The sequence below is a fragment of the Hesperophylax consimilis genome, chromosome 29 (genome assembly GCF_061612785.1).
Source record: "Hesperophylax consimilis isolate HC1 chromosome 29, BYU_Hcon_1.0, whole genome shotgun sequence".
Taxonomy (NCBI): Eukaryota; Metazoa; Arthropoda; class Insecta; order Trichoptera; family Limnephilidae; genus Hesperophylax; species Hesperophylax consimilis.
In genome coordinates this window covers 13018728-13036532 of record NC_142864.1, presented here as the reverse complement: position 1 = coordinate 13036532, position 17805 = coordinate 13018728, and the positions used below count along the sequence as shown (strand labels likewise).

Here is a 17805-nt window from a genome sequence, read left to right as displayed (position 1 = left end):
CTGGCATACCACGCAGCTGATGGGCAGGCGCTTGCTGAACACACCTAATCCGATAAACCCGGACACTCCTGCTAAATCGCCTAATGTAGCGAAACACATGGGGTGACCTATTGCAGAGGCGTTGGTTATCCAATAAATGGTTCACGGGAGGCGGTATCCATACCTGCCTCCCATAAACTAAACTGTTCCATTGCGCCTATACAGAACCAGCCCTGCTCATTAGGTGTATTCTATTCTTAAGATCTATGTAAAGCTCAGCTAAACACACGGAGAAAAATCGATTTTTGCACTCACGATAAATTTACAAAACTTATTAATAAAATATCAATTTGCTTTGATAACATTAACACGTGTTCCGACATCTTATTCGTAATTTACGAAAAGTTCAGGAAAACTGTTAATTCATTCATAAAAATCTTAATCCCTTTCTTAACCGGAATTATTAACAATTTGAAGAGATTCTTAATAGATTAACAATATTCATTTTTCTCAGTGCATATTTTGAACATTGCAGGTATTGTATTTTAGACAATTACTTCAATTATCAAATCGCATATTTTATCATGAAACTAACCTAACTTAATCCCTTTTATCTTACACTCGTATATAGATACCGTAACAGCTTCCCGACTGTCCGGAGCCATTAGGACTATGGCATACCTGAAAGCTTGTAGGGAGTGAGAAATATACCCCTAATTATTTAGATTTTCAAACTGACTTCAAATCTAACATGCCTCCGGTCAAGGGGCTAGGTTTGTCACAGCAGAGAGTGGTATGATTTGTGACCACTATTTGCCAAACGTCGCAACGACCCTCCCTTATGGACCACATCTACCGCCTCCCCCTGCTGTTAAGTAATCTTCTGCCCTAGCCGAGATTTGAACCCCGGGGTGGTAATGCGTAATGCTGCAAACACGCCTGCAAATTTGTCCACAAGTTGACCGTAGGGGTAGGTAAATATCTACTATGTACAAGTGCTGTCAAGCAGCGGGTTTTCAGGGGATTTTGGAAAATTCATTGATTAAAATTAAAAGAAATGGAAAACTTCTTAACACTCCAATCTCCACAAATGCCGCAAATACCTTTTTGTCAGACAGGAGTTTGATTTATAGGTAGGTATGTATATAGTTAAGGGGTGTGTTGTATCATTGAATCATGTTAATATGTATAAAAAAAATGTATTATATTGTATTGTAATGTAAATAATATATTTTTTTAGTAATCTATGGCATAGAGGACTATGGCATCTCCAAGTGAGATGTGTTGTGAGGCTGAAGGTAGTGGCGAAGGGAAGAAGATGGAGAAGAGGAAGGTGGGGAAGTACCTGGCTATTCAGATCTGGTCACCCAACACTGTCAAAGCCATTTCAAGCAACGTTTCAATTCTGAATGTTGGTCTTACACCAAGGCATCTTACACTAAGAGTATCTTCCACAAAAATTTATTATTTTTAATGAGTAATTTGTAAAATATCAAAAAAAATTTCAAATTATATTTACTTGAGTTTACAAGAGTCTTATTCCTCGACCAAGTATTATTAAATAACGTTAAGTTAATCAAAGTCACGATGCTGTTTTGAAATTAGATACATTTTTTTATTTTTTATTTTTTTATTATTTAATAAATGTTTACATGTTACATTTTAATAACTACCATACTAGGTTAATGCCCGTGTTGTGGTAGTTATACATGAAATAATAATAAAGATAACATAAAATAACTAAAAAATACTATTTTATAGAAACATAAGTGTGATATATATATTGATAGGATTATGAATAAATTAATTTTGAATTATATCCTAATACTAATAAACACGAAACATGAAACAGAACAATACACAGGAAAGTGAAAAAACAACGGTCACAACTAAGAATCGAACCCAGGATATCTTGTCTTACCGGAACAGGAGTCTTAACTCTAATTATGACAGTTATCTTCTTATTTTGATGTGTCTTGTTCTGTATCACGTTTCTTTTAGATTATTTTGTATTATCTTCTTTTTCAATGATATACAGGGTTTTCCAATAAGAGGTGTTATTTTGATATTCAAAGAAAAATGCCATTTTTTAATATGAATGATCAAATGTTTATTTCATTATAAAGAGGAAGGTATGTCGTTAATAGTGAAAAATAACACTAGTCAAATGACCACCACGACCACGTCTACAGGACCATATCCTTTTCATGAAATTTTCCATAGCCAAAACGCAAAGTGGCTGCCTTATGTCCTCGATAGCCTCACGAATTCCATCTTTGAGGTCTTCAATCGAAGCTGGGCTGTTGGCGAAGACCTTTACGTGGCCCCAAAGGAAGAAGTCGCAAGGTGTTAAATCACAAGATCTCGATGGCCAATTGTGATCACCTCTTCTAGAGATAACACGGTCCGGAAACTTTTCCCGTAAAAGATCAATGGTTTTGTTGCTTGTGTGGCACGTAGCGCCGTCTTGTTGAAAGTAAACGTTGTCCAGATCAATACCATCCAATTACGGCCATAAAAAATCATTTTATGGCCGGAATTAAATACACATAACACCTTTTATTGGAAAAACCTATATTACATCGATGGGTATAACCTAATTTTTACTTAATTAATATTAATGTTTCCATCCTTAGCTACGAATCTGCAGATCTGCACAAGAACATATTTGTGTGATTTTACTTAATCAATATTAATGTTTACATCCTTAGCTACGAATCTGCAGATCTGCACAAGAACATATTTGTGTGATTTTACTTAATCAATATTAATATTTCCATCCTTAGCTACGAATCTGCAGATCTGCTCAAGAACATATTTGTGTGATTGTACTTAATTAATATTAATGTTTCCATCCTTAGCTACGAATCTGCAGGTCTGCACAAGGAAATATTTGTGTGATTTCGCAATGCATTAATTCAAAATAAAATGATATTTTTATTGTATCTGTGGAACGTTTCGAGTTGTTGATTCTTTTAGTATTGTTCAGGTGATAGACCAGTATTCGGAATCGAAACGTTGCGTCGCTTGAAATGACTTTAGCCGTGTTTAGTGACCAGAAGTTTCCTGTCTTCTTTTTCCTCCCCACTACATTCATCCCCCAACATACTCCAATTGGGGATGCTGTCAGTCTCTCTGGCTCCAGAAACTACCCTCTGCAATGTGTAGAGAGACTGACAGCATCCACAATTGAAGTATGTTGTGAATATAAATAAACCTTAAAAAAATCCTTACATTAATTTTGAGACTTTTTTCACGTTATTTTTTTAAATGATTTAGTTTTAAAGAAAGGAAACATTCCATTGAGTTCCATTAAAAGCAAATAAAGATGATTTAATATAATATTACGCTATATGAGAAAGAGTACAAATAACGGTAGACAATTAATTTATTAAAATGTAGCTTCAGAAAATGAATTTCTTATATTATATATTTGTTAGAAGATCCGAGTTGTTACAGTTACTGTATGAGATGTTCCACAGTTTACGAATCTAGGAATTGGAGAATGAGCATAGTAAAATATATGTGCTTTCGTTGTTGTCATAGGTAGTTTGCCTAGGAATACGAGATAACTAAGTTTACAATGTCTACTTACTCAACCGTTGATTTAAATTAATTATTCGCTCACTAAATAATAATTTATAATGGCTTATTTATATTAGTGTGAAGTGATGAATATATTTTTTATGTAAATACTAGCTGTACCCCGCTAAGCGTTGATGTGGCTCGGTCTGTCTGTGCGAATAGAGAAACAATACTGCGTGTTTCTTTTACGTGCAGCAGATGGCGCAGCTTAAAAAAAGGTGCTTTCGTCAAAAAGATGGCACTGTTAGAACAAAAACATGTATTTACCTGTCACCGATGATACCTATATATATATATAATAGTATATAAAAACATAAGTGTATTTGAATGCAAAGTTGTGTCAAAATTTCAAAGCAATCAGTGAATAACTTTCAGAGATTTAACATTTTGAACAAACGAACATTAACATTTTTATTTATACAGATTTTACGCATGGCAACTGACCACAATGACATAGGTATTAACAGAATTTGAATGAAAATTTCACAAAATTTTGAAATTTGATGATTTGTTCTAATTTTGTAAAACCACTAGCCTTTAGTGCCAATTAAAACATTTAATTTGAAGGCACTGTCCGCGTTTAGACGTCCTTTTCTTAGTAGCAAGCTAGCGTTTTAGCTACGTAGTAGCCAATAAATCATTTTTTTATTGTTGTTGATACATTATTTTACAATATTTCATATTCTAATTCAGTAATGTTGGCCTCACTGGGTTGTTTACCCGTGCTGAGGCCCCCATTTTATAATATAAGAATTTATACATTTAAAAAAAAGAAAAACAACATTAAAATAAAGATAAATTTAAACTAAAAATAAAGATTAAAAATTGAAATATAATTATCACACTAAAAGAAAAATATTAAAAGAGAATGTAAGTCGGCATTTATAATGATTTATGTGTTTGTGCGTGTTTCGTGTATATGTTTTATTCTTTTATGTTATAGAATTTTGGTAATATTGTCTTTTTGTTCTTTAATCCATTTTTTTATTTTGTGTTTGAATTTATTTTTATTTTCCTCAATTTTTGTTTCAAGTGGAAGACTATTGAATGCTTCAATAGCGTGGTATTTATGGTGTCTTTGTCCAAAGGTAGTGTTTACCGTCGAAGTTTTTATGTTTTTTTTTTTTTTTTTTGTATACTTGTGCTCCTGATGAAGTGCTTGGTTCATGAAACATGTTGAGATTTTGTATCGAAATAAAGTGATGTAAACAATGTTATTTGTGTTTTAATAAAAAATAAATAATGCCATCACAAAGTGAAAAGCAGTTAGAAGAAGTTTTCTTCGAAAAAAAAAAAAAAAAATTTTATGTTTTCTTTGTACGCTTGTCTGACCGGTCTATTAGTGATATTTTGTGTTTGTTGGGGTTTGTTTTTTTGGTAGAAAAGGTAGTTTAGTAGTGTTTTAACATATAATTGGCGTATATCAAGTACGTCACAGCTTTTAAATATTTGGTCTGTGTCGGAACATTCTTCTAAATGTTGGCCTCATGTTAACATTCCATTATAATATACAAATATTTTATCAAAGAAACTCTGTAGTATATAACGTATTCAGCTTTACAGTAATAATTTCCCATAGTTTTTTTGTCTGTCTGACAACTGGCAGCGAACTTAAGTCACAGGACTGTGGTTAGGGGTAGTTTCACATTGTATAGGGGTGGGATATTGAAATACGGAAAATTAGTTTACGATAGTTGTGCATTAGATGTGGTAATCAGATCAGAGGGGTGAATATTGCGGACATATTTGAAAAGAGGCATTGACCTTCCAAGGAAACTAAAGCTACAGAAAGATGCCTGCATTTACAAGTGTTAATTTATTTCTATTTCATTTATGTAATTTTCTCGGAGAAATGCAAGTATTGGAAAAACTTTCTCGGCATTCTCAGACTATGAAAATATTACCATTCGTTATTTCGGCTACTGGCATTATACTTAGCTCTCCCATTAACAATTTAGGCGTATTAGATCAAAAAATTATATATAAAAATCCAAAAATCAACGATAGATTTTTAAAGATTTTTAAAATATTTATGTTGAGGGATCAGTAGGATTTATAGGCCCTGTTAGGAGTCCTACCGAGCCGAACCCTCTGATATGAAAATATCTGGAGTCGGTGAATTATTTTCCCATTTGATCTCTGGTGAGTTGACGTGTTGTTCTTGTATTGTTTTGTATTTATTTTGCTTATTTAATGCACTTGCATAATGTTGATTGACTAGATGATCATTTGTGGAAAAGTGTGTGGAAGAGTTTAGTTTTTCCTATGGGGAAGATTTAACCCGGACATAAAATCGGAAAAGATTATAAAAAGATAATTCACAGAAACCTAGTGTACAATTGTATTCCTGCTGCTACTGAAATTCTATTGATTTACTTACCAACGAATAATTTATTACAAAAAACAGTGGAATACAATAAAATCAAAAACTGTTAATTTCACTAGGGAATTTCTGGGTTGAGACGTACAGCTTTAAAAAAAAGAATACATTATGCTGTTAACTAAATTAGTATTACAAAGTACCAAAGTAGTGGCTTATCAGCCACAACCACAGGGTGATCAAACTGACACTTATAAGAGGAATAGTAAAAATACTAACAAAAATATCAATAAGTAAATGAAAATTTAAATCGGTAAATTCTAATAATGTCAACGGGAGCCTTACACCTCAATCTGTTTAATATTGCGGTAAAGATGTAGATTATTTTGTTGATCATTCAGTCACTAGCATTAAGTCGTATATTTAAGTCACTAGTGATAATTATAAATCTTAATTTTATTAAATATTTATTTGTACAGCGCCCCTGGGGTGTTTTTTCATAAAAACGGCACTTTAAAAATCAGCAAAATATTATATATATTTTTTTTATATTTATTGTTAATTTAATATTATTGTTAATATAATTTTTCGTACACAAGGGAAAACTATATAACACCATATGAATTAGGTACTTAAAATATGTCGTAAACTTGTCGAATTCCGCTGTATGCCAATGCTCTTTAAAAAAACAACATTCGATTTCAACTAAAATATCTAATAGAGACAACTATTTAAGTCGGGAGTTTAAGTAAACATGAACAAAATAAGTTTTTCGGGTGTTCGCTTGGGTTAAATTAATTTATGCATATTTTCTAAACTTCAAAATTAACTTTGATTGAGACAAAATGGAACTTAAATGCATTTTTTACAGTCTCACACGACATAAATAGTTATTTTTTTGCAGTTATTAAGTTGAAACCAGATGCTATTATAATTATTTGCATAATAAGCGTGCAGTGAAATTCGACAATCGAATAAGTAACTTAAAATATAAAATGATCTAATTACCTCATATCCTTGTTTCATGGTCATAGAGTTCCTTGAGCGTGGCCACCCGGAGTACTCCAGACCGTCTTTGTGTTGGCCACATTGCTAAAACAGAAACACATATTGAATTAGGAACATAAGTAGTACTAGAGACACCCGGATTCTCATAAAACTTAACAACTTATTGGTTACGAGTAAGCTTGAAAGTGGGTTGGTGTTTTGGAGCCCGCTCCATTTCCTCGTGCAGGAGAAAGTTCATAAGAAATGTCTGAGATTTGTCTACTTGAGGGAGTATGGCCACTACCCGTGGCTCTATCCTACAGACATTCTCTTAGGTGTGCTCGGAATGAACCATCTTGATGATCTGATATGAATACTGCTTCAAATTTCTTTCGATTGATTTGTTGTCAAAAAATATGCGTCGCGTGGCACTGTGTATTGGACAAACTAATCAAATCTCTAAAATAAAGTGGGAATCTAACGACATAAGTGATGAAGTCGTGTAAAACAATATTCGGCGCGCGGCCCAGCGTAATAGATGGACCTACGGTCGACTTTGCCCTAGCAGCTTTAGAAAATCGATCTGTTGGGTTTATTTTAATTACGTCTGATGAACGTATTACTAAGATCTCAAATTTTACTAGAGGGATCCCTCGGGAAGTTACAAATTCATTGTCTAGAGATAATGATGGTACGTATATTTAAGTTGGACCTAATCTGCCTCACTATGCGAACCTGCAGTCAGGCAAAATTTTGAGCAAAATTAATTAATATACTGTATATGGTTTACCAATATATATATATATATATATATATATATATATAATATGTGTTCCTATAAAACCATTTATTTAATAGTACAACGTCAGCGCCCTTGAGGTGTTGTTGCACAAAAACGGCGCTATACAAGTCATCCAAGTATTATTATTATTATTATTATTAATCAGCTTCCAACGTGCAATAATGTTGTATGAAATTAGTTAGCCTTAGATGTCAAATATGATTTAAGATTTTCACGGCCAAAAGTATTTTTGTTATTTGTTTTTGGGGTGTTATGCCGTGTTGCGCTAACTCCTTCTTTAGCCAACGTTTCGGACACAAATTTTTCTTTATTCCAATATATCTAGTAACAACAATTTTATAATACTTTTTTATAACGGATTGCAACCAACTATCAATCAACTGAACGTGATATTGAATTGAATTTTGCACAGATTTGACGGATTCTCTACATTTTTACAACCCTGAAGGTTATTATTTTAGTACTAGCGCAGGTTAGTGAAAAATGACGCAATATATAATTTTAAAAATGTATGCCGGCCTTTTGACGGTCTCCGTGGAGGAGGGCAAGCCCAAATGATTCAATACGTACTAGTACCCCAGTAAAAAATTACTGCTTATTATATTTTTTCCACCTGTAAACAACCAACTTTATTTTTATAGGAAAGGCTTTGTCAGTGCTAAATTTCTCACTAGATGGCGTCGAGACATATGATATCTTCATTTATTGGTGAAATATTTTTGACAAATATTATTATTTTTTAATGATGAGAAGTTCAATTCCCATTGGCGGCATTTATTTTTACTCGGGAGATATTTTCAATTTGTATTGATATTTAAGACGACTGAAATAAAATAAGAGTTCGTTAAATTCTAGCAAATAAAATGTTCTTAATTACTTAAAATTGAAATCTACAAATAAGAAAATAAAAAAATCTCACAATTTTTTAATCTAAGTATTTTATGACATTTCTTAACCATCGAAGACAAAGTTAATAGCCGCTTTAATATTTGTCAGGTATAAGCTTTAAAATCATACGTAGGTTATCTATTATTTTGTTCGGTCTCACTAATTTATTAGTTTGAAATTTAAAAAAAATTAAACACATAAAATCCATAAAAATATATTTGAAGAAAACCTAGGCGCAAGCAGCATGTTGCCATCAGAATGTATGAGAAATGTCAGAAATTGGAGGTATTATTAATATTATAGGGTATTTGGTTATAGTCACTGTTTCGTAACGCCAACGGTTTACAACGAGTTTTCCAATAAGAGGTGTTATTTTCAATAGCCCGCTATTTCGGTAGATTTTACTTTTAAAGCTGTCATTTTTTGACATTTGACAAGTAAAAACTACGCCATTAATAACAATGGAACGATACACGCTTCAACAAGGCATTGAAATTATTAAAATTCACTTGAGTAAATCAAATGCAAATCATCTTGAGCGATGAGGCCCATTTCCACCTCGGTGGCTTCTTCAACAAGCAAAATTGTCGCATCTGGGGCTCGGAAAACTCAAGAATTATTGTTAAAAAGCCTTTCTATCTTCAACATGTTACTGTTTGGTGCGAAGTATGGTCCATCGGAGTCATTGGACTTTACTTTTTCGAAAATAAGGCTGGAGCAACAGTTACGGTGAATGGATCGCTATCGAGAGATGATTAATGATTTTTTATGGTCGGAATTGGATGGTATTGATCTGGACAATGTTCAATCATAACAAGACGGCACTTCCTGCCACACAAGCAACGAAGCTTTTGATCTTTTACGATTGAATATCAAAATAACACCTTTTATTGGAAAACCCTATACTTTACATTGGTCTAGCTTCGTTCTGCCCCCGAAAATTACAGAGCTAAGACCCAATAGCTTGGGTCTTTGCCTTTTCATACGAATCGCCACTTGCGGTAATGAGTCCGCAAAAGGCTCCAGCCTTCCGATGACGTGAGAATTCGATGAGTATAGATCGCTGTTTAAATGTTCAATATTACATATTGAAAATTTCTACCAGTAACTACTGATATAATTCACCGTAAAAGCTGTGGAAAACATAATCACTGCAAGTGATGAACGCCGTGCTTGTGCAAAGATTGGTGTTTTAATGTGACTTGTGATCCAATCTATCTTAACATTATCGAAGTGTGGGCCCGACTTCCATTCACATCACCGAGATACCAAAAGCTTGTCAGTACAAAAGTGGACAATATTTTGAATATTGGTTCGGGGCGGAACGATCCTGCAGATCACAAGTTTTAATTAGGCAGAGAAAAGGATTATATCCTTACCCGTACCTGGCACGAGCTAATGCGTCACAGTACAGTCACTGATAACATGATAACAAGATGCAGACACATTAATAAGATCATTATGGACAGGCGGAATGATTAAGTATTTAGTATATTTTTAATTATGAAAGAATTAAGTTCAGAGTTCTTATATGAAGCACCAATATTTTCAAAAAGAAACGAAATGCTATAGCAAAGAAGATTCCACAATCTCAATGAAACCGTATCACTAGTCTAAATAAATTGGCCTACTGTATCATGCGTGCGTAACCCCCCAAGAATTCTTCATTCATCCGAGTAGTATTCACTATGATTATTTTTACATGGGAGTCGAGCAGCGGTTCATCAAATAAGCAAGAAAAACGCTGTTGCAGTGACATCGATGCAAAAAGGTGCATCTGTTATTCAAATTACATGCAAAATGCAGCAAGCCATCAGCCTTGCTGTGCTCCGGGGATCGAACTGGCGACATGTCAATCTAAATTGGATGTCACGAGGCGATTTCCTAGCCATATCATTATTGTATCATATACGCCAGAATTGGCGAACCTTCAAACATGACAAAAACAATTTTTTATGCATAAAAATGAGCGCCTGATATCCGATTTCCAATTTCCAATTTAAATTATTTGATATTCCAAAGGAAGATTGCTGGAAGAGTATTAGTGGAAGACGCTGCACTTCAAGCATTCGAAATCTAAGGGACTGGTACGCGTGCAGTTCCAGATCTGAGGAGGTATCAAAAACGAAAAGATAATATTACATAGGTAGGTATATGCTTTTAGGCATCTAAGTACACGCGTATATCCCAATTTCTTAATATAATCCACAAAAATTTCGGTTATGACTCCTTCTGTGTGCAACCAGTTCAATGAAGTCTAGAACTGTTGCTTTGAATTAAAGTGTCATTTTCAAAATTGGAAGTATTTGTTTGGATATCCTACCAATAATATAAAATATATATTTTAATTACCACTTTTAAAATTGGAACTGATTTGTCCAAAACTCAGACTACTTGTGATTTTTCACAGGACAATAACTTTAATAATTGAGAGTTTCTAGAGGAAGTACCACAACAACAATTCTTCTGTAGATTTAAGAGCTAAAATGTAGAATTAATTTGCTGTGCTGAATGTCTACAAAGTGTGATTTCAAATGATTATTTTTTTTGCAATTATATTCTTTGTTCATGGAAAAAAACAAACTAAGGCAGTTCTAAAAGGTACAATTATTTTATCTGTAACTAGTTTTCTAGGAAAAAGCATCACACAGTTTGGAAAGGTTTCTTGAAATGATTTTAGCTACGTTTAGTGACTAAATCTTATTTGCAAAGAATTTCTCAAACTTCTCCTTTCACTACCCCAATTCCTTCGACCCCACAACATTTCACAAATGGGATTGCCAAAGTTTCACTGGCTCCAAACAGAACAAACAAAAATAACGACGTTATATCACATAAATAAAACAGTCAAACGATACCATTTATATGGTTACATTTTGATAACTGTTACATCTGCTTAAGAAACGTCATAACACTTGAAACACATCCGTTACCGAAATTTAAATATCAAGCAAAAACAACTGCATTCAATACCTAGTAAAAAGTACGTCATATTTTGCAAAATTCCGCTCCATGACAAATTGTTGTGCCTTTCTGTGCGAAATAAATTGCGGCCAAAATGTATCTTCATTTTTTCTTGAATAATTGAATATTTTGAATATTTTCAGCCCAGGTAATGATGGGTAAAAAGCAGAGATGATGACATGAAGGGAATGCTAAATAAAGGACACTTTGCATATTGTAGAATGCAACTAAATGCATCAACGAACTGCGTTTCCTGTTCGATCAATAAATGCATTTTAGTCGGGCGATGCGTCTTGTTTTGGAAGCTTTGTTTTTAATTGATATTCTTTTGAAGAGAATGAAATTTAGCTAAGCACTGTACACAATATAACGGTTATTTCACTTTCAATTTAGCGAAGTACATAGTATAACGGTTATTTCACTTTCAATTTGTCGAAGAACTATACATAATATAACGGTTATTTCACTTTCAATTTATCGAAGAACTATACATAATATAACGGTTATTTCACTTTCAATTTAGCGAAGAACTATACATATGGTGACAACTGATGGTTTGTGAATAATATTATGTCTCTATTGTTTATATTTCTATTATGATTTGATTTACATCTACAACCTCTCTCCATGGCTATAAATGTTTTGTTTTGAAAATGCTTCGCTTTATATAATCTTTTGTTCTGTATAATTTTTGATTGTATATTCCTTTCTTACAAATTTAATTTACTTATTCCTTGTTATGCTGTTTCAGTAGAGGTAAAGTCACAAGGAGGAAGTCCATAATTGGTTTTATTTTGGCTGTATAATACTTTTGTACAAACTGAAATAAATGTAAATTGTCGATTTTCAGAAAATTAATAGGGGAAGGGAGGGCAGGATGGAAGGCTTAACTTTAAGATGTAAAAAAAATTAGAACAACATAATATTAATCCTTTATTTTAATAAGTCTTCATAGAGATCTTACATGCTTATAAAATTGCGTTATTAAAAATAATTAAAACTGAGTATAAAATCTGTTAAGACTCTTAAAAGAAAAACAGGAATAATTCCATCTTGCCCTAACCCTGAGGGCAGGATGGAAAGCTTATAAGGGCAAGGTGGAATGAATAGGATATCCTTGCATTTTACAATTGACACATAAAAGACAACCGTTTTCTATGTCTGAACATAGTTCATGTGCCTAACCACAACACTCTGGACACTGTACCCAGTCCTCTGTGGGCGGTTCCACATATGCTTCTCCACATAATACACACAACACATCGTCTTGTGTTGACTGCTCCGGATGTTGTAGTATGTTCTCATCTTTTCCTGTCCTTTTCTCCTTTCCTTTACCCTTTCCTTTGCCCTTTCCTTTGTTTTTCTTGCCATTGATGACCGGATTAAGGACTAATTTTGGTTTCGCTTTCAGCTCCGTATTTTTTTCAATAGTTTCTTGAATGGAGAACTAGTTAGGATTTCTGATTTTTGACATATCAATTTTCGTTTCTTTATTGTAGGATTAACTTTTGGTGATAGAAGTATTTTAATTGGAGAAACTAAGTGCGAGGTGGATGGTTGTTTCAAACTCTTATCAATAACACCTGAACTCGTTTCTTCTGACATCGTATTCTGTGTATTATCAAAATTAAGTTGCACTTCTTCATCCTGTATTTTTTCATAACCATCATGGAAAGTAGATGTTTCATTGGTAATATTGTCTGCAATATTGACGTTGACGTGAGATTGGCTATCAATTGCTGAATCATTTGTGTCGGTATTTTTGTTTCCCTCATCAGTCAGAATGGAATTTTGTTCGCCTTCAATTACTGGAGCGTTTTCATAAACAGTGGCCGGTGCAAAGTCTAAATCTATAAACAAATGTCTATTATATGGGAAGATGCCAGCCTTTCTGAACCCACTAGTGGCATTTTGCACAGTAGCACTTTTTTCATAGGCGATGCATACTAGCCTAGCTAAATAAAACTGATTTACTCTTCTTCCAGGATGATTATTTTGAAAAGTGTCAGGTCTTGCTCAAAAGCCACTTTGAATGAACGGTAAACCGAGACGTCCAATGGTTGCAGCTTGTGGCTTGTGTGGGGGGGAATACTGACCATGATTATATGTTTTTCTCGAGCAAAATTTAAAGTTTCTAGGTTTTGATGAGTAACATGATTATCTGAAATTAATTAAACAGCTCTATCTGCTGTTGGTCTTGTTTTCTCAATAAATATTTGAAGCCAGTTGTTAAAGGTGTCATTAGTTATCCAGCCCGAATCAGAACACCAAGCTTGAGAGCCATTGAGAGCTCCATCCAAAAGACGTTTATTCATTCTCTTCTTGTGTCCAAATATAAAGAAAGGTGGATTGAAGCGACCAGTTGCACTGCAAGCACAATTCATTGTGGTAAGTAGCCCTTTTTCTGCTGTTGCTACAACGCCTACTTGTGTTTTGCCTTTTGTAGAAATTACTCGAGGAGGTTTAGAGGCACTAGTCTTAACACCAGTTTCATCCATATTATAGATGTCACCTGCGTGCGATTAAAAGCAGAACAGCGATCTAAAGCTGTGAGTTCCGGTGTCCTGTAAGTTAGTTGGTGATTCCTTTTCATAAATTCGTTAAGCCATGATCCCCCAGCCTTCTCACATGTAAATGGATGCGGTATTTGTTTTGTACCGCCACCTCATAAGCAAATTGCTGTAGACTTTCTTTTGTTAAGCCGTAAAAAAGGGAGTCCCGTTCAATGGCAAGGTCACAAATTTTTCTACCAAGTTCTTTCGAAAAAGCAGTTTGAAATCTACGTAGGTTTTTGGACGCGATACCTTTTTTGATATAGCGGTGTAAGTTCCGATCGCAATTCCATATTTCTATGAAGCTGCGCGTATTGTAGTAGTTACAGCTTCGTCCATCGCTATCTGCCAAGTCAAGATCCAAGATCCTATGTTGCTCTTTCTAATATACTTGAACACCATCTATAAAGAGAATCATTCTCAATTAGTTGAAAAAAATTAAAACAGAAATCAAAATAATTGCACGCGGGCAAAATGGAAACTATTCCATCTTGCCCTAAAATGCAATTTTCCATCTTGCCCATAAGCTAACTGCCAATAATAATATCAATATCTTTGAAAATCCTTTAATTTTTTTCCTCTTTAAATATCAATTCATACCATCTATCCTTTATAGTAAGTGTTTATAAAAACAAAATGGTAGTATTACTTACTTTGTATGAGTAATCACACTTTTAAAGTCAACTGATTTTGTAATAATTCGTCGCGAAAATACAAAACACGCGTGTAAGTCGCTTGGTGGCGCAAGCCGAACCGAGTCACAGGACATAAATACAACATGGGCGCTTATATCTGTGTGCATAGAGACACGGGCACTTTGTCGCGCGGTTTGCGATAGGTTGATAGTTTCCATCTTGCCCGCTCCTTCCATCTTACCCTCCCTTCCCCTAAATAAATAATATAACGGTTATTTCACTTTCAATTTAGCGATGAACTATACATAATATATAAGTTATTTCACAAAATAAAAGTGCAGATAGGGAGAACTGCTGACCCTGTACAAATCGCAAGTGCGCCCTACTATTGAATTTGGCAGCCACCTCTGGTCTGGAGACCCAAGCTACTTGAAAAAACCCCTTGCTTTGTGCAGAAACGGTCAGTTCGTTTGATAGATTCCTCTACCGTAACAAAAAATTATATTTATTGAAAGTGGAGAAAAGTCGAGTATCGCCGGGTATACGTCAGCCAGTTATTAGTATATTAATTTTAATCCGCAGATAAATACTCTATTTTTTATTATTAGAATTGTAGATTATGTTATCTACTCTCTAAAATATATCTACAAATTGGGCAAACGTCAGTCGCCAACAATGGGGGAGATGTGGTACAAATGGTAGCGGGGAGTGTCTTGCGCGATGAGAATGGTACAGCCACAGCTACAGCTAGCGAGGGAAGCTGTGTAGGTACATATTATAGGATATGAGAGCGGGCAGCAACTGTGACTACCTCCGTGTAATAATGTGTGGTCCATTTAATTCCCGGCCATTGTGATATGAGCGAGAAGTAGGTATAAGAAGAAACTGCAGGGGTCGACAACTGCGAAATCCAAAGATTATTTTAGTTACTCGCCCGTGTAATGCAAAAAGAACGGATTTGCATTTCGCAATTTGACAGAATGGAGTGTAAAGATTACACATGAAGGATTATCAAATATTTGTCTAAAATGAAATTATTTATTTATTTATTTATTTACGGACATCGTCCAAATTACAAAATAATAACACGAATAAAGTAAAATGAAAAATACAGAAGTAGACAAAGGTACATGAAAGCAAAGACATGTGGTAGATATAATATAAGAAAATAAAGTGACAAGTCGAATCAAGTCAAGAATACGCCGTGGGTCAGGACCACAGGACACTTATAATATTCCGTCACTTGTTAACAACTGGCAAAAATCATTCAGACTTATCCCAAAAAATTTAAGGTTTTGACTTGAGTTGGCCAGTCTACACATTCTGGACAATGGTGAATAATATCCATAATTTGTCGAATGATGGTTGAGGAAGAGCAGTTCATTATTTCTGAGTCTTTGCGAGGGTATATTGAAGGGAATGAGTTGCAGTAGAGTAGGTGAATCAATAATACCATTTATAATTTTGAAGAAGCAAATGAGGTCCTTTGCAATAATTTTATAATTTCATTTTCACAGCAATAAATGTTTTTTTTTCATTAAAAATAATATATATATAGTATACTTGTGGCACGGTCCAGAGTGGAAAAAACTCTCACCCTGGTGTAAGACCAACATTCAGATTTGAAACGTTGCTTGAAATGGCTTTAGCCCTATTTGGTGATACGGATTTGATACCCCTTCCCCTCCTACTACCTTCAGCCTCATAAAATAACTTAATTGAGAATTTTATGGTTTCACTTGCACCAGAAGGTTGGGAGCAGTTGAGACTGTTCTAAACGAGACTTCATCACCTAGCCCTTTTATGCAATTGGCCACTTTTTCCGGTTGTTCACCTCTGCCCTTGCGCGCAGCAGAGTAGATCTTTACGATTGTACCCTGCGCGATGTCCACTGCCATTTGTCACCGGTTCCTATCCGCCCCCCTCTACTCTTGTGCTCTTTAACATTCAACCAAGGATAATATGTCTTTATTTAGCCAACTAATAACTAAAGTGTTCCTGGAAAGATAGTGAAGCCTTTGTCTAGGCTTAGTAACAAAGGCAACACTATTAACTTGCGTTCTTCTGCTAGCCTGGTAACAAAAATCTCTTTCGGTAGGTAGAAAGGTTACTTCTTACGATTTCCAATTGTATTTTTTGGAAGGTGTTTTTTCGGCATTGAAAAAGAAGATAAAATAGAATAATAAACCTCAATTAATATGAAACAAAGACTCGGAAAATAAAAAAAAAACAAAGGTAACAGTTGCGACTGCACAGCTAAAAATTACTATGGCTAATTTATTGAAATCTTGTTAAAAACTTGGTGGCAATTCATTTCTTATTAAAATCTGAGTCCATTCTTAATATACCGGAACACGTATTCATGCAGGTATTAGGAAATAGGATCCTTTGAAGGGAAATCTGTCAATTCATTCGTCAAAGGCCTGCAGCTTCGTTTTTAACAGGAATACGAATAATTTAACCAGATTATGGATATAGATAGAGTTTATATAAGTAAGTTTTCTCCGTTTTGGAATTGAACACAGAACATCTATCTTAAACACCACACTCTCCTTCATTATATGAATGGTAAAAGAATTCAGGGACGCCTGAGGTCTTCCTGAATACACGGCACGATCAAGTGAACCAGATACTCGGGCCATGTCGAGAGTCAATATAATAGAAGAGTATCGCAATGTGCCAAGTGTATGCTAATACTGAGATGTTTTGCGGTCTGTCCTCTCTCCGGAACACATATTCCTAACCACCCCGCATACATTTTTCCTTCCAAGATCTTCCTCTCCTCCCTATTCTTAAAAAACCCTCCACAACGCATCCAAAAAGATGAAATAGGCCCAGAGGAAAATTATATTCCTCGGGGTCTCCTGTGTATTTTTAGTTCGAAGGGACTTTAATTTATTGAAACCATACTGAAAATTTAACTACAGGGTTTTCCAATAAGAGGTGTTATTTTGATATTCAATCGTAAAAGATCAATGGTGTCGTTGCTTGTGTGGCACGTAGCGCCGTCTTGTTGAAAATAAACGTTGTCCAAATCAATACCATCCAATTTCGGTCATAAAAAATCATTAATTATCTCTCAATAGCGCAATC

The 17805-nt window shown here is 34.4% G+C and overlaps 1 protein-coding gene across 1 annotated transcript in view; it reads right to left on the bottom strand.

Annotated features, from left to right (window-relative positions):
- Positions 1–17805, bottom strand: part of LOC149409891 (zinc finger protein rotund-like) — a 504757-nt gene that overhangs the window by 391747 nt on the left and 95205 nt on the right. The window contains exon 2 of the mRNA XM_089649178.1: positions 6893–6976. Within this exon, the coding sequence (XP_089505304.1) occupies positions 6893–6976 (84 nt within the window). The remainder of the gene's footprint in view (positions 1–6892; positions 6977–17805) is intronic.